Source organism: Dermacentor andersoni, chromosome 2, assembly GCF_023375885.2.
Source record: "Dermacentor andersoni chromosome 2, qqDerAnde1_hic_scaffold, whole genome shotgun sequence".
NCBI lineage: Eukaryota > Metazoa > Arthropoda > Arachnida > Ixodida > Ixodidae > Dermacentor > Dermacentor andersoni.
Genome location: NC_092815.1, coordinates 205,248,601 through 205,271,271, shown reverse-complemented (window position 1 = coordinate 205,271,271; position 22,671 = coordinate 205,248,601). Strand labels below are relative to the sequence as shown.

Sequence of the window (22,671 nt, the reverse complement as noted above, 5' to 3'; positions counted from 1 at the left end):
ACACTCAACTCGTAGCCGATGGCTGCTTGCTGATTCTAAGTTTCGCGATCCAAGCTTCAAGCAGCTTCTAGTACTACAGGTACGTGTGAAGGATGACACCGGGCTCCGTTGTGTACGTCCGGCGCGGCGGCACCGAGCAGTAGCCTACCGTGTTGGACGCCTTCAACGGCAGCCACTACCAATTATAGGGCTTTCAAGTGTTATCAAGCACACACCCGAAGCGGGAACCGCAGTTCAGGTGCGACTTTCGTTTTCAGCTCGCTTCGGCGCTTCCGAAGCAGTGTGTCCACGGGATCCCTCATACTACGTCACGCCAACGGTGAAAACACGTATACAGCAGCGCTCAAATTTCACATTAGGGAGTATCGTACACGGCTCTTCAATTTTCGTGGTTAGTCTACGAATCGTTAGAGAAAATCTCTTTTGTGACGACATACCATTAGATACGCACATTGTTTTCAGTCTTATAGAGGCGTAAGTCTTAGTTGCGGGGAGAAAGCGCATCATATCTTGTCTGTGCGCGACATGTAAGCATCAAGGAAAGAAAGAATTAGGAGAGAGCAATGCGCAATACCATTGAAGTCAAGCGTATCGGCCCAGGACTTGATCATCACGTCAGAGTGCGTGGTAGGTTTTAATGGCAGGGCATAACTAACCCCGCATCGATTGAGAAATACCGGAAAGCAAACGCTGGCAGATATTGCGAGGGAAAAAGCGAATGAAATGGCTTCTCGGAGAATTCGCTTGCCCATGCAGGCTCCATGGCTGCGTGGCGTAATGCTCGCTCACAATTATTTCCTTCTTTCTTACATGTAAACACCTACTGACAACCGCTGCCCCCCTTGGAGTAGGCGTAGAATGCTGGGCTTGTGCCCTGTGGCTAATAGGTTCCCATCATTGCGGTAGCTGTTTTAATTTTTATTGCACGATGCCCTGTCTCTCGCTTTTATTTATTTAAAAAATTGGTATACAGTAGGTAGGCAGCGCTTTTTTTTTCTTCGCTCCAGACTTGGTTACTGCACCATTATACCGAGCGCCTCCATGCATGCAGCGCCAGTCTGGCGCTTCAGTATCCGGTGCGGCAGTGAGCGCATAACGCGCCGTCGCATTAGCTACTATGTCCCCGTGGCACTGAGTTTTGCAATGTGGTCACTAATCAAGTGCAGGAAATTGACTCGGGAATAACTGAAATAAATGGTAGCCTGTTACAGGACCGCGAGGAAGTAAGGCTACGGCGTCATCGCTAGCACGGAACCCAGCCGAGGCGTACGTCGTTTCCCGGATGCTGCCGTTAACCGGACACGCTTCCCCAGAGATCCTGGGCTGCGACCCCGCGCCTGATATGCCTTTCCCAAGTGGCGGGAGTGCTACATTCTGAGATGATGACATTGAAGCTCAGGTCCTTGCCATCTGTGAACTGCTGCACAGTATCGGCTATGAATAGAAAGCCTCCGCCGCTCGTTACTGAAATGTCGGCAATCCCATGGACGCTGACCGGTTTGCTCTCCCACGTGAGACGGCAGTGCTGGGCGACGAACTCGAGGCGGTAAGCAAAGTTCAGTGTCTCGACGCTAGGACCTATCAGCAGTACCACGGCGTTGAAGTACGTCTCGTCTTCGTCTTCGGGGGACCGGCGCTTCATGAGCATCAAGAGGAAGTGCTGGCCAAAGCAGGAGAGAAGAGTGAACCAGCTGAAGTCCTCCGCTCGCTGAAAGTCGTTCGCAGTGACCGCGACCTGCTCGCCTGCGCGAGAAACGAAACAGTGATCTGGCGGTGCTAAAAAAAAATTGTACATGCAGCACAAGCATTTTGTTTGGCCATACTTCAGTCATATTCTCTCTATAACGTTGAAATAGATATCTTTCTAATAAGCAACACATCTGGTGGTCGCCACTACAGCTAAATTTGACGTGCAAGACGGGCACGCTCACGCCCCTTCTCGCCTCTTGGCAGCGATGGCGTTTGAACAAGAATTTGGCCATTGCGCTTGGTTTTCTTGTTACGCTTGATTTATTGAAGTAGCTTCGCACCGGACCGGCGCTGGCGCGCGCGTATTTACACGCGTGTAGCAATCAGCCACTGGCGCCGATAGGCCAATGCGTCGCGTCGCGCCTTTTGGAGGAGGACACTGCCACAGGACACAAGCCCCGACGCACGTTAACACTCGCTCCTTCGGAACTGGCGCAGTGTTGCTTGACCATGTTATCTTAAACCATTCAAGCACGGCCTAAAGTAGTGCGCTGTCAACTGAGCGCGAAACAATAGTGATCTGTATGCTTCAGTAGATGTGGAGAGCACGTTTTGTTAGGGATTGTACGCCTGTACGCATATTTTTTTTAGCTTTAAAGTAACAACAGCAACAGCAGTGTCCATAAGTGATCAATATTAACGCTTGTGCTCGCGTTCGGTGCTCACGTCGTCAGTGCCCACGTCGGTTCGTTGCACAGCCAATTATGTAAGAAATAACTGTGCAAAGTGTAACTGAAATATCTATATACGAAAGATAGTTATGCTTGTCGGTGTGTGAAATAAATGCGAGAAAGTGGTTCTAAGAAAATGAAAAGAAACTGAAACATCAGTAGAGCTCACAAACACCAAGTAATACAGCTGAAATTCACGAAATTCGTGGCTTCTCTCTTCCCGAGTCTTGTATTTTTTTTTTCTAATTTTGGCCACGGAGCACCTCAGTTATCGTTGTAGGTTTTTTCGTGGCAGCAGTACTGTAGCTCGAGGCCTTCACATTAATCAACCAGTGAGTCGTAAGTCATCTCTTCACTGTGTAAAAGTCATGTTCTACTGTAACTGGTTTCAACATATGAAGTGGGTCTTACTTTACGTTAAAAAATTAGAGAAAGTCGGACACTACCGATAATCGGATGGTTTAAATAGGCGTCTTTGGCTGCCCTTTGACAGCTCGTACTATTGAAGCACTTATTCAGGGCAAGACAATCTGTGACATACTGTTATGACCTATATTTCTGTCTTGCCAGCTTAGAGATTTCTTCCAGAATACCGCAGCCACTCTCCACATTAATTACCATATTTCAAAGCACTTCCTGAAGGGCTTTCTGTCACCTGTCCTTCGCGCGTGGTGACCTTCATGTATTGACTCCCGGCAGCATTTCGTTTCCCTCATTTTCGCACTCCGATCTTTACCACACTGTAGATGACAGTAAAATATGAAGGAAAAAAACTACAGTGCATAAACACCACAAAAGAAAAGCAATTTGCTTTGTATATAACACACAAAACGCCAGGGTTTGTAAACAAATTGTCTTAAATATGGTGCGTCCCCCTTCTTAGAGTTTGCTCTTAACAGATGGAAACGTGCGGTAAATGCTATTGAAGTCTTATTACTTCTTGGAACATCATATTACCTCTAAAAATAATAAACCGCTACAAGATTCGAGCATATTTTCTTACATATCAAACCGTAACTTCAGTTCTCGTTTTAAGACCCTGGGTGGGGGGTTACAAGTTTCGCTATATATATTGAAGGAGGCAGCGCAAGAGCATAATTTTTGCTGCAATATTTTCTCCAATTAACGGCCCATCTTCCAGGCGAAAAACAACAAATCGAGTTCTGTGACAAAAAAAAATAAACTGCGTTTTCAACTTGGCGTCATACCTTCGACCAGAATATATGTCCTTTCTGACTTTCTAGCACTGAAATACATGACTGTAGCTTTCGAGGCAGTTTTTGAGTTATATGATGTCTGAATAAACGGTATAGGGGAGCAACTAATCGCAGAATATACAAAGTTACCTTACAGATCCCTAGAGGCATTGTGTAAGGGGGGACAATGCACTCTAAAATTATACAATAATTAGAATACATATATGAATACGTATACAAAAAATACAGTGTGAGAATTGCGCTAACACACAGTAATGTGGTCTTAAAATTGTACAAAGGACAAACTGAATGGTTTTGAACGCGAGAGGTCAGTGAACAAGAAACTTGCACAAAGTAAAATATAATCGATAGAATTACAGAGCGAGCAGGACATATTTGGCTATAACAAAACAGTATTTAAGGGATAGTAGCACAATAATAACTGGAAACTCAAGAGAAAATAACATGTTAGGTTATTTAGAGTTTGAAAAAATGCCTTGTTAGAAGATGCCTGAAATTTGTGTGGTCACTCTCATAAGCGATGGCGTTGGGAATATTGTTCCAAAGGCGAATCGCTCTTGGAAGAGTGGAGTAGTTATGTGAATTAGTCTTCCGTGTGTATGTATATATATATATATATATATATATATATATATATATATAAAATTTCAATTTCGCAATTTGCACACATCAAGTCGCGACGCAATAAATACCACGTTGTTTGTCCATTGCGTTGTTGTTTGCCTACTTTGATGTTTTCTCTGAGGAAAGCATCCAATTAGTTCTGCGAAGCGCGCAATAATTCCTATGCAATATTTCGGTGCACAGCACTGGACACAGTAGCCAACCAATATTAAAGATAATAAAAAATTATTAGCACGAAGCATAATACTATGCACAGAGCGTCTTATTCCACTCTTTTGTCGTTTTTGCACTTAAAAAATGACATTGACGCAAAAGAACAATGATGCACAAAAATACTAAAAGAACATGTTACATACTTAAATATACAATGTTATTATATAGTGTTATATAAAAGAAACATTCGGCAAACTTGAAAGAAACTAATTATTTCCACATATTTTTCCCCTTTTTTATGAACGTCTCTCCCCCTTGCGGGCTTCAGTAGAGGTAATTAGCCAACAACAAACACACTTTTGATACGACGCATTTGCCCAGGAGACGTATTCTCGGGCGATGACTTTCGGAGATGTCATTGTCAAATCCGCGCTGATTGGCTGGCCGAGCAAAACAGCTCGGATTATCTAACGAGCCTTGTGCCACATCTCACGACATTGAAAGATTGCGGAAAGTGATCGTCCGAGAGTACCCCGCAGAACTCAAACACAAGGACGCATCACCGCGACTTCATGTACAACAAACAAGCTTTGAGACTAAACATGGCAAGTTTGTGGAAGGGTGCGGAAGAAGTGAAAATAAGCAGTGAAGAACATGTACCCGAGACAAGTGCGCCAAATTAGCGGTACTGTGTAAAGGTGATGCAGCACTTGCGAAACTCACGGCGGGCAGTATTAGCATTTTCTAGCAGTCCCCGTGTGCCTTGCGACAAATACTATCGAAAGAAAGAAAGAGCTGAGCAGTCACATCACAACGGCGTTCTGCTTGATGGTGGCAGAGGCAATGTGATCGCACACGCATTGTAGCAAGCATTCGCCACTGAAATACTAATGACCAATTTCATTCAGTAATCTTCTGTGGACATGCCGCATTCGTCTTGCATCACTGGCACAAGCTCCTCTCTTCAGTCAACGCATATGTCAGCAGGCCGCTATTTGATGGCTGCATTCTGAGTGCTTGGCCTGACGCAAACATGGTAGTCATGATTATAAGGCAAGATTTAGCTTTTCTAGGAGCTGCTGGACGAGACGCATAAACAAAAGGCCTTCTCTGCATTATCATCATTCGTTTTATACCCTCCACTCACACCCCCGAGTAAAGCCATATCCTATGCTTCATAACTGATTGTTTTACAGTTTTCTGAACCGATTTGTGTGTGTGCAGTGCTTACGTTGCCTAAATAAAGATTAAAGGCAACGTGAAATGAAATTTCACGTTGCCTAAACTGGTTATAGCTGAGTAGGGTATCCCATAAAAGTAATCATGCCATAACGGCAGCTATGTCTATCGCCTATTTTTTTTTTGTTAGCAGCATTTCAACAGCACATAAGCAGACGCACACACCTAGTAGTTGGCACTATGAGGTAAGTTCTAGCACGTCCCCTCTGAAATTTCTCACTGCTCCATGGGTAGTTGCTGATGCCTCCTTATCTGAGAGATCCTGTCGAGGAGCAGCACGTGGTGGTCCCCATGTCATTTTCTGCTAACTGTAATGGTGGCTTCCTGATTTTTCAGTTTCGCTAGCGAAAACATCCATTTCTACGAGATTTTCGGGACGCACCCAGTCGCATTTCAAATGTAAGAAAATTGCATGCACAGAGGCTGTTCTACATCTACACTATCTGAAAGCGCGCATTCTACGCGGTCCAATACTTCGTTGCAATTTGTCTTTAATGCTCTATATTGCTGTATCTTGAGAGATGCATTCCGCAAATGTTCTTGCTTAGGCGCGCACGCACGCTGCCATACAAATTTCTATACGAAGTCTCCTTTTGGTGCTCAGCATCACACAAAACACGCGGATTGCTGAAAAGGTACGTTGCGTTCAGCGCTAGGGAATAAAAGTTATTCCTTCTGTATTTGCAGCTATATTTCAGCTGTAAAAAATAAATGCAGGCAACAGGCAGTTCCGCCGAACGCCTGCTTTACTTCTGCCTCGTCGCTCTCTGTTCCTTTATCGCTGCCCTGGCTGTCTTGTGCACTTCACCCTTTACTTAACGTACTTACTTCAAGATTCAAGCGCATATGCTGCAGTATCAGCACCTGTGCGAATACGTTCCAACGTTGCTTTCTGAGAAAACACGGCCGTTTCGCAAACCTTCACAGGGAGTTTGGGGAACCGTCACATCAAAGTGGGCATATATGCTGACCACCTCAAATATATCTACTTCTTTCAAATGAGCTCTTCGATATTACTCATACCCGCTGTGGTGGGGGGCGTAGTGGCTTCAACGTTGCGCTATTAAGGCCGAAGGCGCGGGATCGAATCCCGGCCGAAGCAGCGGCATTTCGATGGGAACTCCTCAATGCGAAAACGCACGCGTACCGTGAATTTGGTGCACTTTGAAGAACCCCAGCTGGTCGAAACTTATGTGAAGTCCCTCAGTACGGCGTGTCACATAACCATATCTTGGTTCCGGCACGGTAAACACCAGAATCTAATTGTATTTTTATTAGCACAGCAGTATATATCTGAAATATCGTCGCTCTTTCAGTAGCACTCAGTTCCCTTCCAGCCACAGTGTTATGTGCATCAAATAGTTCAAAAACGCACGTGGTCAAACTTATGAAAGAAAAAAGAAATTCTGGAGTTCCAGGCGTCAAAACCAAGATAGCGTCACGTTGCAGTGATGGTAAAGAACACAGTAGCGAAACTGTAAGCCACGAAACCAACTCCTTAATGGGCAAACTTGTGCCCCGAACAAGCATGTGACACTCAAAGCAACCGCCGTGGTTTTCCCAATGGCTTTAGAGTTGCGCTGCTAAGCACGCCGGCGCGGGACCGAATACGTACTTGCCGCGGCGGCCGCATGTCGACGGGACGAAATGCAGCAACGCCCGTGTCCCTTGCATTGAGGCCACGTTAATGATGCCCTGGGGGGTCAAAATTAATCCGGAGATGCCACTACCGCGCGTCACACAATTAGATCGTGGTTCTGGCGTGTAAAACCTCAAGATTTAGCTGTTTTCACACTCAAAGCACAACAACAGCGGCGAGCACAGTCGGCGATCGTTTTATGTGCGGCTCAAGAGCGTCGAGTTTTGCACACGACTCGTCGAAGGTTCCTACGTAATCGCTGGTGCTCCTCTCGTGCCATCCAGAAAGCACAAAACTATTCGCGTCGCACGTGCACTCTGACGGGAATACGTTTGGTGACAACATAAACCGATAAAAACAACGATAACATTCGGGAAATTCCCAGTGCGTGCAGGCCCGTCGTGCACTGGTAACTTTAAATTTGTTACCGGGTCAAAAGCAGCCCGCGGAAAGAATGCTAAACAGGTGATTAACAATGCACACATGTCAATATGATTGTGAGGCACGGCGTAGTGGGAGACCACGGATTAATTTTCACCTCCTCGGGTTCTTCAATGTACACCCAGTGCAACTTTCACAGGCGATATTGTATTTCGACCCCCCCCCCCCCCCATCGAAGTTCAGTGCAACACAAAAGCTGTTCGCCACCCACGGCGGAGTTAAGCTTGATCTATTGCACGTCAGTACGACGGTGTCTCAGAGACCGGCTGCAGCGCTGGGACATAAAACTGCTTAAGAAGTGGACCTTTCACCTCTCAGAGAAATAAATATAATTTAGTTGGGTGTCCCCCACTGTAGACATTACTGCGGACGCAATGCAATCGTTTGTGAGCTTACCTTGAAATTTTGGTATGAAGCTGTGACTCCGAACGATGTGAGTGGCAAGGTCTTTGAGCGGGCCGTTCCATGAGCACGACATGGCACCTAGTACGCAAGGACACGGCCTGCAGCAATTACATGTAGAGATTATTGTTGACTTCACAGTTCGCTGAGATTCGAACCCTGCTGGTAGTTTGCTGTTCGCCAACAACTGATCTAAATGACATCTCTCATTCGCGTGTAATGAACCTCATGAAACATGGCTCGGTAGATGTCTGACAAACGTCAAACATTGAAGTTGTTACGCTTGTCGTACAAACAACCGTGATAGCAGTAACTCAATAAAGGCTGAAATGCGCGTTCAGTGGGACTGACTTTTTAACATACAGAAGCTCGTTTTGATTAACTGTATAAATGATAAATATAAGGTCATCTTCACAATTCGCGTAGGTGTATGTAGGCGTGCGCGAATATTCTAAATTCGGAACGCGCATCGAACTATATATGCTCTTTTACCGGTATCGGTACGAGAATTCGCCTTTCGAAATTGACGAATATTCGTTCTTCTATGAAAGCAAAAAATTAAAATTTAACGCTTATTAGATTCGACAGCAAGAAACATCGATGCAAACGGTGAGTGTTCCGAGCGAATATTCCGCCACATATTCCAACTGAGAACGTCTGCTCAGCTATTCTTCTTGAGCCAAAGTTCGGTTGTTTTACTACCACTATAGTTGTACAAGAACTCTCCAATTCAGGTTGCACACTCACTTGCTTCCGCGAAGGCAGTTCATATCACCCCATTTGTTCAACAAGAATACCCCTTTCAATAACGTGGCCTTATAGCAATCGAAGGATGCGGTTAATGAAATGCACATCAGTAACGATAAAGCTACGTGCAGGAGTCGCTTCGCCGCCAGCGGTAGCTGACCACAGAGGCTAATAAAAAACACGACGTCACGCATTCAACCACCGTGTTTAAAATCTGCGCAGGGTGGGCCGTAAGGTGCTCCGAAGGCAGAGCTGCCTGAAACATGTTCGCTAAACATGCGACGGATATGAAATACGGCAACAAACTTTCAGTGGTTATTCAATGGCTAAATATTGAGAAACGCAACGGTCTAGATGACAGCGAAATATGATTCACTCCACTGCAAACCATTGCTGCGCATGTATACACGTCTTGGTTTTTCTGTTTTCTGTTAATATTAACAGAAAACAATTATTTAAGTGAAAACTGTCAACTCAACGAAGTCCACCCAAATAGTACATAGTCCCACAACAACCCAAGATTGTCAGTATGATTTAGCGACAGAGTAGCGAGGTCCAGCTCTAGTAATTAGACAGTTTTACAATAGCTTTTGTTGCCATAAGCACGTTAAACGCAAGCACCTTTGCGGGACGTTCCGGTGCGCGTCCCTTCAAGACTTTTAGTTTACCGTATGGGAACGCAAACGTAGGGATGACGTGAAAGACAGAGCGCCGTCTGGTGCATCGGCCAAACGTATCCAAGAATATCCATTAGCAACCTTCCTGACGTTGCTATGCGGCCGCGTTTCGTTAGGCTTACGGACACCAGATCGCCGAACGATTTCAGAAATTTAACGCGCTATGCGATGATAACTAAGCGTTTCATACGAGTTTATAGAGGAAGCGAAAGCTTATTTCAATAGTTACTGGCGATCAACGAAAGTGAGAGCCGTAGCCATCACGAGAATCCACGCTGAGCGGGAGCCATGGATGCCTCCATGTTCGACAACGCTGTTTCTTAGCGTGCGTAAGCATTAAGAACGTTAAACTCACCAAATAACGTACGTTATGATGGCGAGCGTAAACCACCGAAACCAAGAATCGTACTGAACATGCTCAGTGAGTATAACGCAATTTTTTACATACGTAATGCGTTTACGTTTGATGTCAAACGCTATTCTAAAGATGTCTAATATAACTGCATATGCCAACCGCGCCCGAGGCTTCCGTGAAATCCGCAACTGCGTTTCTTCACACACATCCACTGAACAGCACGGAACGGCGGACTATCTACAGAAAGATCAAACGAAGCATAAACACACGATGTGGTGTCATCATCGTTTGTAGGCTTTTTCTCCCCCGTGCGTTGCTGAACTTCAACGGTGCCACGAGCTAATGCGATCAGCCTCGATGTGTAGGGCTACCTGAACGGGTGAGGAGTCCTGCTTGTCGAATAGTGCACATAATGCCCATCAAATGCCCCCTTTCTGTAGCCTTGCCACCAGCGCCTCGCTACTGTGAAAAAAAAAACTAAGAACAATAGCAGAGGCTTGCTGCGTAACACTTTTCTCGAGAGTGGCATACAAACACAAAGGTGATGAACTATGTACAGTCAACAGCAAAAGATTGCGGGATGCGCGAGCGCGTGGCAAAGCGACCCTGCTCCCCTTCTAGCGGTGACCCCTGATGTCGCGACCGACGCCTGCACGCATGTCCGTCCCTCCGAGACTGCAAGCGTGCATGTTTCCGCGCTTCCTCTTTGTTTGCCCGGCGTTATCCGAATGTAGCCGCGAGGTAGCCCTCTTGCGATATGCGCCGTGGCCGCTTCGACGGGCAGAACTTCGTTTATACGACGGAAATCAATTGTCCCCCATTTTCGTCTTGCCGGTCTCCTTCTATAGAGCACGTCTTCTGCCACGCTCTTTTGCGGTAGAACGCACCGTTCGTAAAAAGAAAAAAAACAACCAAGATTGGCCACGAGAAGGTGCAGCCCACAAAAAAAAAAATGACTTGTTGCGTTCGCCACAGGGTCGGTCCTATGCGTCAGCGCTCGTGGCTCGACAAAAGCGGCCGCAGTGGCGCCCGCTAGTTTACGCTTCTAAACACGTTTCACACAGTTTCGCCCATCGAAGCCGCCACAGCGCATATCGCAAGAGGGCTACCTCGTGGCTACATTCGGATATCGCCGGGCGCGCGAGGAGGAAGCGCGGAAACATGCACGCTTGCAGTCTCGGAGGGACGCGCATGCGTGCAGGCGTCGGTCTCGACACCAGGGGTCACCGCTAGAAGGGGAGGAGGTTCGCTTTGCCACGCGCTCGCGCATCCCGCAATCTTTTGCTGTTGACTGTACCTCGGGTTTACCGGGGTGATGAAAGGGGCCAGCTGGTGGCTATTAATATCGGGTTAATGCTGGGTAGCCCGAGGTCTAACCAACTTAGAGGTTTGCCCCTCAGACTCGGATCCCATGGATGAGACACCGACGACATACACAAAATTGTTAACAATCGAACTACTCCAGGGGGCAAAAGGTGAATCTGTCCACCTCCAAACGCAAGCCTCACGCGAGCACGAGCCTCGATCCTGCGCGCGTCGTATTCTTGAATATGCATGCCTAGAATACGTCACTCGATGTTTCGTGATATTAAGTTCTCTCATCAGAAAAAAAAAGAAGCATTTCATGAACGTTTTTGTTGCCTGTTCGCGCAGAAACAGATTTCTCTTAGTCGTTGCTAACGTGCTAGAAGTCTCTGCACTTCATGGTACCACGACGGTTTCTCTACACAAGAAGTGCTATAGGGACACCCGTGCCATCCATTAACTGTTGCCCTGTTTCCGCGCTGTTGGAAAGTAGTCGGCAGTCTCAGCACAAAGCGACGGCGCGTTGTGAAGTTTCATCTAACAGAAATGAGCGGGCATAACAAAAGGCAACGTTGACATATTAAGGCCAATGACAAACTTACCGAAATTTGCAGACTTTTTCGTGTATGGACTTGAACCAGAAGGGCAGTTTAGCGGGGCAGCCTTCGGTGCAGTACTTGCAAAGCCACCTCAGGTCTTGGCCCTCTGGCACCCAGGGAAACATGGCAACCTTACCTGCACATAAATAGCGCTGCTTAATTTGTCAGAAAGAAACATTAATTTGCTCCAGAAGAAAGTTCAAAAGAGATGTCTTAGGACACCGCTCTTTATCGATCAGGTAATACATCGCGGCGGCCGAACACCATGCTTAGCTCGCTGAACTGTCAAGTATTTTCGTCAATGCGTATAGCATTTGTTGCGGAGGCCCAGATTTAAGTGTGAAAAAACCACCTGCCTTGCGAGCGTATCGCTCTGTGTGCGTGTGCGCGCATGACGTCGTTGCTTCTGCCTTACCAACGGACGAGCGTGAAAGAAGCGCCGTTATCAAGCAGCGATCTCGCTAGCTTCATGCTGGTGCGAGGCGTGGACGCTCACGTCGTTAAATGGAAAGTTTGGCTAGCTGGGGTAACTGTATACTGTAGCAAGAGCGCAAATAAAAAAAAATACGAAACAAGGACTCTGCGCGCGGGATAAGCGCTTGTCCCGCGACGTCATTCGTCTTTCCGTCTTTTCATTTGGCTCTATTATAAAAGGCAGCATGTCATAGATGGCTGTCTTCTAGGGGCGTGACAGTAGCGCTTTTCGGAAACCAACTTCGGTTTTCTGCGTGAGAATGACCTGGAATTCGTTACGCTACAGAAATTAGCGGCGTCAGCATATTGCTTTCCTAGGAACGGTAGTACACTCCTGGGTTGACGGTCTTCAAGCTTACTGATGTGATCGATCCTCTGCCTTTGTCGTTCTAAATGTTAGCCTAATTTTCATAATTATTTGACCATTTGCGATCTCGAGTCATGTTGAAATCTACAGCTCTGTGGTGAAAGAAATCACCTGAATATGAAATCTTCGATCTATCTAATGAATATCGTACTCATCTTCTGAAACTCCCTGTACCACATGTATCGATGTCGTTTCAGATTTCTGCAGAGAACGTTTCTTGTGATTTCGCAGAGTTTACGTAGCTTATCCCTGTGCGGCTCTCGGGAGAAGACAAAGAAGAACAGTGCAGATTCGATGCAAGGTGGGGAATCGATGCCGTGGAAAGTATTTTACCACGGTGTAAGAATAGGTGTAAGAAGGACTGCTTTTGAAGCGTGCGTTTTACTAGTACCTCGCTATCCAGCGAAACTTGAAGTTGCGCGAAATTGCGCATAAATTGAGTAGTTTTCTTTTATGACGTCAGCGTATACGTGTGTGTGACGACAGGAGCACGACGACGACCACGTCGAAGCCGATCGTATGGCAGCAACGGCGGGATTTATACTGCGTTGTACAATCACACGTACCTATGTTTACGTCATGTGGTCTATGTTAAAGCGACAATGGCATCCTTACTCGGAATGATGAATGTTAAAACGTGATTAACTTGTGTCAATCCTGTAGTTGATGAAACATCGCAGTTCTTGCGTAGTGTTATCTGTTACAAGGAAGGCAATAGCGAATGTGGGTCGATCCCAGAGATAGTGAAGTAAAACAATTAGCGTGATTTCTCTAATTACTTGCCTATTTACTACCTGGAGTCCCTTCAAGATGTCCGCATTTGTTACGAAAGCAATACCGAACAAATCGCTTAAATATAGCACCTTCCCTATATGTCGGGAATACTGAACTCATTTTCGGAACTCTAGAAACCTAAAAATTAGTTTCAGGCTTCACCAGAGAAGGCCTCTTATGATTTGGCGATATGTATGCAGCTTATCCCTGTGCGTTCCTCAGAAGAAGAAAAATAGCTTACGCAGACGCAGGGCTACGTTGCTTCTTACAAAGGGGAAAAAAAAATGAACGAAGCGTGAACAGAGAGTCCGTACAACAAATACCACGCTCGGAAAGACAGTCCGTTCGTAGAGTGACGCGTGATTCAGAGATTAGACTCGCTGGAAACACACCCACCCGCTGACCTTTCCTTGAAACGCAAACCGCTTGTCTGGAATATGGAAGCCTCTAGGGTCACGACAGATTGCGATTACTTGTTAATTCGATAGGCTATCGCGTGCTATCACTGAATCAATAGCTATCGTACAATTTTTAAGGCGAAGGTATTTTTGCGAGCCTTCCCGGGCTTTCCTTATACCGTGGCTGCTGCAGTCTTGCCGAATGGCTCATATATACTTTTAAAAAATATTACTACGTGTCCAGATGGCGCGGTAGAACCTCGGCTTACAAGTACAGCATCCTCTATCCACTTGGCCACAATGTCCTTTTTTTTTTCTTTATTTCCTCCTTGTCTACAAGTGTACATAAATGCCTGCGATCACACGTCAGACTCGTTTCATGTAAGTTAGAGCATTAATTACTGAATATCATCTTCGTTGTAATCTATCATCTTATACACCTCATGCACTTGCGATGACAATTTTCTCAAAGTATTCGTGCAGAGACCGGTCTTCGATATCACAATGTCTATGAGCCAACGTAATACGCTAGACGGCATACAGCCCGCGCAACGCAATATAACGTTCGTCTATTAAAAATCGTGGGTGAAGTGGCCAAAAACAAATACCGTGAGAGTTGAGGGGTAGATCTGCCTTTAAAGCTCTCTATAATATATCCCAAAACAAAATTACAATTGTTATAATCAAATAAAACGTGCTCAATAGTCGCGCTTTGTAGCGCGAAAAATAATCTGCTTCCCCATGACACATAAATACATATTTATTCTAACTATGTTGTAACAGGCATTGTTCTGGCGTGAAGCGTGAAGAAAGTTCACCTACGATTACGATACTCCCTAATGCCAAATTTGAGCGCAGCTCTATACGTGTTTTCATTTCGCCTGTCAATGTTTTGCATTATGATTGTATAGGTACACGGTTTATATTACGGAGAAAACGCTGTGAGCAGAGTAGCTGGCGCGGGCAATTTGTCTCGCGTGGCACATTGCAAACGGAGCAAATTATGGCGCGACTGCCTCGCTAATAGGGAGATGACGAGAGGCAGCGCGTGGGTCACGCGTGGGTCACGCGTGGGTCACGCGTGGGCGTGATTCACAGCAGCCGCCACGCAGCTCATGCAGCGCTTTGTTACCATACAGTTCACGCGCGCTTCTTTGGCGTCATCTCGTAGCCATCGTCGCCGTAAAGCCCGTCTTGCGCGGCAGTACGCTTTTCTTAGCACGTTTTTGTTCCACCAACGCAGCGAACGGCCCATCGTCGCGCGGAAATTGTGCTACCACTGTCAGCGGCGACTAAACCCAAGGGAGCATCACATAGTCGCTCGCCATCGCCCCTTGCAGGACCAGTGATCCCGGTCGCACACACTGGTACTGTGGACTGACCTCGAAAGTTGACGCCGCGGACGAGCTAGCCCTGCCCCACAGACCATCTATCCTCCCCACCTCATGCCACCCTGCCCTAGCTACCCCCCCCCCCCCCTCGGGAGCGCAGATGAGATCGCCCACGCCGCTGAAATCGCCGGGGGCACCCGCAACTCAGCGCATGCGCAGGCCGTGTCCCCTGTGCTCCTCCTACACTTTCCTCCTCGAGCGTCGTCTTTCATTTGGCTCTGCTCTATGCGTTCGGTCGGTTACGAGGCGTAACGCCAAGGCACGCCGACGCAGGAACGGGCGCTTAAGAGCAGTGCTCTAAAACGACGACGCTCAACGGTACTCACATCTCTTTAACCCTATTTGAGCACGTTTCACCCAAGCCTTTCTTTAACAGTGAAAACAATAAAGAAAATTCTTAATAAAACACTTTTTACATTGAATAGAAACTGCAGTGAAAATCTTGCACATAGGAATTGATTAGACGACAGTTTCGCGCAAAAATCTCGACGCTGTCTAACGTGCGCCAGAAGCTGAACAGACAAACAAAATGATGCATGGGATTTGTTAGCATGGTTCGAAAAGACACCAGACACATGAACTGCGATGCAACTTGACGCGCCAAAAATGCGTTTAAATTTTCCATTGTGCTTACGCGTGCAGCAAAAGTAGGGACAGCTGGTTTAGTTGGTGTGGTAACAATTATAAAATAGCGACAAGAACGTAGACATAGAAAAGACACTCAACTGCAGTTTATTCAAGAAACGCGGAATATAGTGATGATAATAATTTAATATCATCCCCTTTGAAACGGGGCAGTGACAAATTGTCACCAGGCTGCTTTAGTTACTCAGGTAAGCTATATATGCTTTTTATTCTAGCATGTTTTGCATACACGTCTTTAATCTTTTTTCTCCTCCCCAAAAGCGTGTATCTACTTTGTACCGCTACCTATGCCTGTAACGCATCCGGTCGTATCAACCTCTTCGTTGCTTTTTCCTTCCAATGCTCTAAACGTCTCTTGCTTATCACGACTGCTGACCGGTTGGCGCTTCCGTCCACCTTAAATCCAAGCGCTTCTGGAATGTGCACGTCAATTACGGGTCTCAGTGGGTGAATGCCTTCGCATTCCATAAGGATGTGCTGAGAGGTCTCTGTACTTTTGCTGCTGCATGCACGTACCTCGCCTTCTTGCGGATATTTGCTTCGGTATGTTTTTTCTCCTTAGGCGACCAGCTCGTGCCTCGACTGGCAAGACACTTCATGTTATCGTACAGATTTTCTCTTCCGATTTATTTCTTTTAATTCTTGTAAATCTGAATGGTATTTTTTGTTTCCGTTTCTTGCATCCAATTCACTGTCTTTGCTTCTGTCACATTTTTTTTCGATGACTCCTGGTTGTCTGTTTGCACTTTCAGTTACCCTGTTTGGTTGTCAACTTGTTCGTTACCAACAGATAGTTGTGCACTTGAGCCGCCCCTTTTTTTTTTTTTTATCCATGTTCCTGGGTCTTCAAAACTAATTTTGCTCTACACTTCTCTGACTTCAAACCCATGTCACTCTCGCTGCCTCCTTTCTGTTTTTTACCGTGGGCTCCCAAAGCCAACTGGCCTACCAATCTTTCGTTAACTTTCAACCCCGACAAGACATCCCATTTTAATCACAGAATGGCACTTGTGAACGTTAGCTCTGGCACCATTACTACTTTCCATATTCCACGCACCACCTCATATTTATTGCGGCCCCAAAGTACTCCATGTTTCATTGTTGCTGCATTCCACTTCCCCTTTATTTTCAGATTCTCTTGGTGGGTGCTTGAGTATTTCCTTCGTTTATGTATACGCCGAGATACTTATATTGCTTGACTATGGGTATGATATCGTATTGATTTGACACCACGTAATTACTCTTGTCTTAATTAATGATCATAATTCCCAATTTCTCTGTGCTAAACTGGAGGCCTAGATTTGTCGCTGCATTGCCACGGATATTCGCAAGTGTCCGTAAATCTTTTATTGCCCGCTAGTAGCACTATGTTGTCCACATACGTCAGTCCCTGGACCTACTGTAGCACCATTTGTCTTTTACGCATGAATGATAAATGAAACCCTAATTCACTATTTTCCAGTCGTCTTTCTATGCCTGTAACGTACGTAAAGCGTGAGCAACAATGAAGGCAGAGAACATTTTTGCTTCAGTCCTTGGCGAATTTCCACGACTTCACTACATTTTCGGCCTTCCCAAGTAATTTGTAGTGAGTTGTCTCTATATATCTCCCTCAGCAACACCACGAAATCGTCAGCTTTGTGCTTGAAGATATCCCATAACAATTTCCTGTCCACGTTGTCGCAGGCTAACTTAATATCTAGAGATGGTCTCCGTAAAGGTCCATTCTGAGTTACTGAAATCTCTATGCAGTGAGTTAGTACAAATATATTATCCTCTAAGCGTCTGCCTGGTCTGAACCCCTTGTGTAGTTCCCCCGGTACATCATTTCTTCCCGCCCATTTCGACACTTCTAATTTCCATGGCGTGCATTGTCATTCTATACATATAGCACCGACGTTACTGTAACTGGCCTGTACGAGCTCGTCTTACCCTTATCACCTTTGCCTTTGTAGATGAGGTGCATCTTGCTTTCACGCCATCCAACAGGAATTTCCATCGTTCTAATCACTTGCTCAATGGCATTAGTCAGCAGTGCCTTGCTCTTTGGACCGAGGTTTTTTATTGTGTCGTATTGAAATTTCATCGGGTCCTGCTGCCGTGGTATAAGGGACATTTTCTTCTGATTTTTTCCGCTGTTCCATGGAACAACAGAATTTTGAAAAATTGGCGAAACCTGGTGGAGGATCGTTAATGTGAAGTTTAGCAAAGGACGCCGGCTTCGTGATGATCTGTAGACTCCCATCGCTGAAAAATTTTGTCCGCAAGTTGAATTCCTTCAAACCATCATGCAGTGGCTTGACATCTGGGAATGTTTGAAGTTTGACAATGGAATTTTCACTCGGGAGACCCACAGTGCCCTGCGTCTCACTACGGAAACTTTGGTCAAGGTCATCAGCTATTGCCTTGAAAACCTTAGATTCCGACTATGTACTCCTGGGTAAATTCCAAACGGACTGCTTGGAGCAAAGATTTGGCAAGTATAGGCAGCTTTCCAGGTCGTAGTACAGTGTCTCTATAAGGCAAGGGTTCGAATCTGAACGCAAGCTTCGGCTGCAAAGAGCCCTGGAGCTTCCAGACATGGATTCAAGGGCACCTGCAGTCAGCATTGATGAGGCCATTCTACAGAACTTCAGCATTGAAGTAAATGACAAGGACTTTGAAATGAAAGCACAAAATCTTCCAGCAATAACATACGTGGCCGGATACTGTGCCCCCCCCCCCCCCCCCCCATGCGGCCCTTAAAAAAACTTACATGCACTGCGTTTCGAGCAAATTTGGTAGAAGATGAAGAACTCACAATTGAAAATGCAGAGATTATAGCAAACATGAAGTGGAGGGCTCAAGTTCCCCCAGCCTCCAGTAGTGAATGCTGTAATGACTGCTGAAATCGTCCTGGACAAGCTGCGAAGTGAAAAGTATGCTGTGCAGTTTCATTCTCTACCGAACCAAAGCCAAGCCCTTTCTACACTGGCTACAAACCTCATAGAAGACGGTGACAGTTTCGAATAATGCGAAAGTGGTCATAGCCCTCATTTGGTTATCCATCACATTCTTAGAACAGCAGCAAACATTTTCCTGAAAAGCTCTTGGAAAAATAGGAATAACAGTCTTGCAAAAGCGAAAGTTTAGCACTTTGAAAGCTTTACTGTTCTGACTTCTTGTGTACAACACCTATAAACGTTTTCAGAATACTTGTACTCTGTAATAAATATCTTTTGTACGTAACACAGCTTGTTTAATTATTATCAAATTGAAAAGCAACTGCTCAATTCAGATGCCACGCATAGAGCTGTAAGCTACGATAAGAGCCATAACTTATGGCAATGTCTTCTTTTGTATGTGTGGAGGCAGCGTAAGTGTTTGGCAGAAAGAGCATACAAGTACTAGCAAGTAGTAGCCAGATTCCTGTTAAACAGTCCCCGGTCGGGGATAGACCACAGGGTTAAATTTTTGCCCGACAATAGCTACTGAGCGTGTATATGAATAATAGTAGCGTGGCGGAGAGGGAAGTCGACGCGAGAATTTCGTTTGAACCTTTCTATCGTGTGACATGTGCACAATGCCCTGTGAATCTCCCTGGGTGTCGCATCATTAGCCTCTTGACAGCTGTAATTATCCGTGGCCCCACTCAAAAGCAATACAGGTGCTCATGCGCTCCAATCGCAGTCCAGGGAGCAGGTCGGGATAATGCTAGTGATGGTGTACAGAGAGAGGAGACAGGAACTGGGTACAACCGGATGCCGTACCGACGCTGTCATGAAATGGGTGGTTATCCTAACCCATCTGCGCGTGGCAGTTCACCTAACACAGTTGAAAGAAAATGCATTGTCAAGAAGCATTGCTCATTTCGGCTCTCGTCAGTAAAGGAAAGAATGAATAAATGACAGGTCTGTCTGTGCTCTGTGTACTACGGGAACAAACACAAGTGGTGCAGACAAGTTAGCATTTAGAATCACATCACGGCTGTCGTATGCCGTCAACGTCACCGCCAAATACCGCCAATGAATGCGAACAGCACAGATAGCTCCGCTTACATGGATTCCCAAAGTGCGTCGGACCTGCATATTTTTGTTCTCGCGATAGCCTAACATCATACTCTATTTGCAATATTTCCTTTTCTAGACCGTGCGCGTTTTCATCACACGAAGCTCGCTATGCCGGTGCTTTTACCACGAGATAATTTTCCCGCAAATCACGCAAGTCGCTCCTCTCCCGATAGGTCTTCAGAAAACACGGACTGGTACTTTTGTAGAACCTCTGAAGTTTCCAAGCTATCTTCATCTTAGACTTCTAGTTTCCTTTTAACACCCTGCAGTTCTTGCGCCACCAACCCCGGATTTGCGGTTTCGCTTCGCACCAAGTCATGCTTTCGCTTTTGGCCCAACTCAAACGTCATTAAACAACGATCACTAAAGGAAACACCATAAAAATAGTTCTGATGCAGAGACACGGTTTCTGAACATATACAATCGCACTAGTGATGCATGACTGGTACCTTGAAAGTGTGGCAAGTTCTGTGACAAGCCGTTGCAAACAGTGAGGCATCATTTAAAGAAAACTTGCTCCCGCATTCTTTAAGAAAGACGTCAGTTTCATAATTTTTAACAGCAGCGGTTGAACAGTTTTCTTGATTGAGGACACAATTGGTAGTCAACAAACACAATCATACCCTTCATAATCAAAATACACGCCCAATTCGCGAAGCAGCATTTTTCACGTGACTTTGTAGGCACTATACACAAACATAACTCTAAATTTCGTCTTCCATTCCAAAGTATCATACAAAACAAAGCGCACTTGCAAGCAACATGTAACTGTTCTTAAACTGCAATGCCAACAGAAGTTTTAACAAACAAGATACACCAGGCTGATGTGCCCACGGCATGGCCCACGCATACATTGTATCGTAAATTGCGTTGCCAAGCTGTCGGTCACGTCCTCTATGCGCACCATACTCCACTATTCAGACAGGGGTATTAACTTGAAACCCATGCCTGACTTTGCCGAGGTAACGCCTCACGAGAACAGGACGAAGGAAATGCAGTGAACGACTTGGGCGTGTTTACGCCATGCGTTATCTAGGTCAATTCAAGCATGAGTTTCAAGGGGCATTTCTGAATACAGGGATATGGTTCCTGAGCCGCCACCGCGCCCAGGTTTCTTTCTCGCATCGGGCGCTTTGCCGGACATTGCTCGCGACATGGCCCTAGGCCACCCTCATTCAGCGCACCGATGTGTAATGGTCAGGTATACTAATCGTACCGACTGTAGGAAGGAACGAACAATACAACGCTTACCGTGGGTCAGCGCTGAAGTGAGAAGACGGGGGTTAATGCTTGTCGCGTCCTTGACCTGGAACCAGTGACGATGACGCCGACAGAACTTCGGAGACGTGTTTATACTCTCGGCGCCAGTGTCGCGACGCCACTGACGCTCCCGGCGTTTATGCTCGCGTCATTCGGTGCTTTCTGCCGGCAACTTCGGACGCTTCGCGCGTGCCGTGGTCGCCCCCGTAGCGTCTCTTTTTTTTACTTCTGCCGCGCCATTCGCGTGCCAGCCGTACCACCTGTGGCCAGCAGCGTGTTTCGGCACGCTCCTCAGCTGCCTTCACTAATTTCTGTCTTGCGTCGTACTACCTCCGGCTTTCTCTTCGACTTCGTCTGTCGGGAGGATATTTTTAATTACTCTAGCGTAGCTTCATAGCGCAATCCTTGCTTTCACGTCCGAGCATCCGGCACAGCCCACAGCGCGGCGTCTGGCAGTCCCGTCGTTTGTGTCCTTGCCATTACATGCACTACGCGGTGCGTTAAAGCTTTTGAGGATGTCCGGAATTTTGGCGTTTCTAGGTATCGGGCACCCGCGTATAGTTAGGACGTCGTCCGAGGAGTTCAAGCACAATGCCAAACCATGCTATCGCTGTCAATGCTTCGTCCTTAGGGCGCTGCTACCTTTCTTTTTTTTCCCATAGAAGAATCCTTCACCGACCAGTAAAATCCGCCACATTAATTTTTCCTACTCGAGCACCCGCCAAGACAGTCTAACAATGAAGGTGAAGTGGAATGTAGCAATTATGAAACATAGAACACTTTAGGGCTACAATAAGTAGGAGGTGGTTCGAGAAATCTAGAAAAGAAGTAATGGTGCTAGCGGTAACCTTCTGAGATGTTTTTCTGTACTTCAAATCGGACATCTTGTCGGGGTTGGAAGTTATATAAATGTCGGTATACCGGCTGCATGGCTTTGGAAGCCCACGGTAAAACCATAAATGAGGCAGTGCAGGATGACATGGGTTGCGCCTCTTTTGAAGTCAGAGAAGCGCAGATCACAATTAGTTTGGAAGAAAAACTCAGGGGCATGGACGAATATAAACGGGTGGCTAAAGTGCACAAGTATCTGTACCTGAAAAGCTTAGACACAACATGGAGGAGGAGGTCAAGGAAGTTGGCAACCAAGTACAGGGTGATTGAAAGTGTAAATAGACGACCAGGACTCACCAGAAAGAGTGCTAGAAACAGAGACAGTAAATAGAATGCTAAGGACGGAAACAAAGAAGACCATGAAGATTTACAAGCATGGCACAACAGAAATTAGAAAGAAATATCTGATACAATGGCACAAGGGTCAGTGTCTCGCTATTTAAGGCCCGAGCTGGTGGCCTAAGAACAAAAACATACCGGAGTAAATATTTTCAGAGAGGAGATTGATAGGAGTGGATGTGGTAAACATGGGTAACTGTGCAAGGCAGATATAAAAGTCTTAAAAGCACTGCCAAACAATTTTCATGGTACCGACTTTCTTTAG

At 46.1% G+C, this 22,671-nt stretch overlaps 1 protein-coding gene across 1 annotated transcript; it reads right to left on the bottom strand.

The window, feature by feature from the left end:
- Window positions 1-931: 931 nt before the first annotated feature.
- LOC126540214 (E3 ubiquitin-protein ligase Siah2-like) lies at window positions 932-21,356 on the bottom strand. Its single transcript, XM_050187009.3, has 4 exons — window positions 21,168-21,356; window positions 11,822-11,954; window positions 8,130-8,236; window positions 932-1,743 (listed from the first exon to the last, which is right to left on the bottom strand). Exons 2-4 carry the CDS (start codon window positions 11,941-11,943, stop codon window positions 1,292-1,294), a joined length of 681 nt encoding a protein of 226 aa, XP_050042966.1. The 5' UTR covers window positions 11,944-11,954; window positions 21,168-21,356; the 3' UTR covers window positions 932-1,291.
- Between the last annotated feature and the right edge of the window lie 1,315 nt (window positions 21,357-22,671).

What these genes read in the sequence shown, in the direction of transcription:
- LOC126540214 (XM_050187009.3), bottom strand. Translation starts at nt 11,943, where the DNA reads ATGTTTCCCTGGGTGCCAGAGGGCCAAGACCTGAGGTGGCTTTGCAAG. An exon ending in GAAAAAGTCTGCAAATTTCG is followed by an intron (nt 8,237 to 11,821) that starts GTAAGTTTGTCA and finishes TAATTGCTGCAG; the next exon opens with GCCGTGTCCTTGCGTACTAG. An exon ending in CTTCATACCAAAATTTCAAG is followed by an intron (nt 1,744 to 8,129) that starts GTAAGCTCACAA and finishes TTTCTCGCGCAG; the next exon opens with GCGAGCAGGTCGCGGTCACT.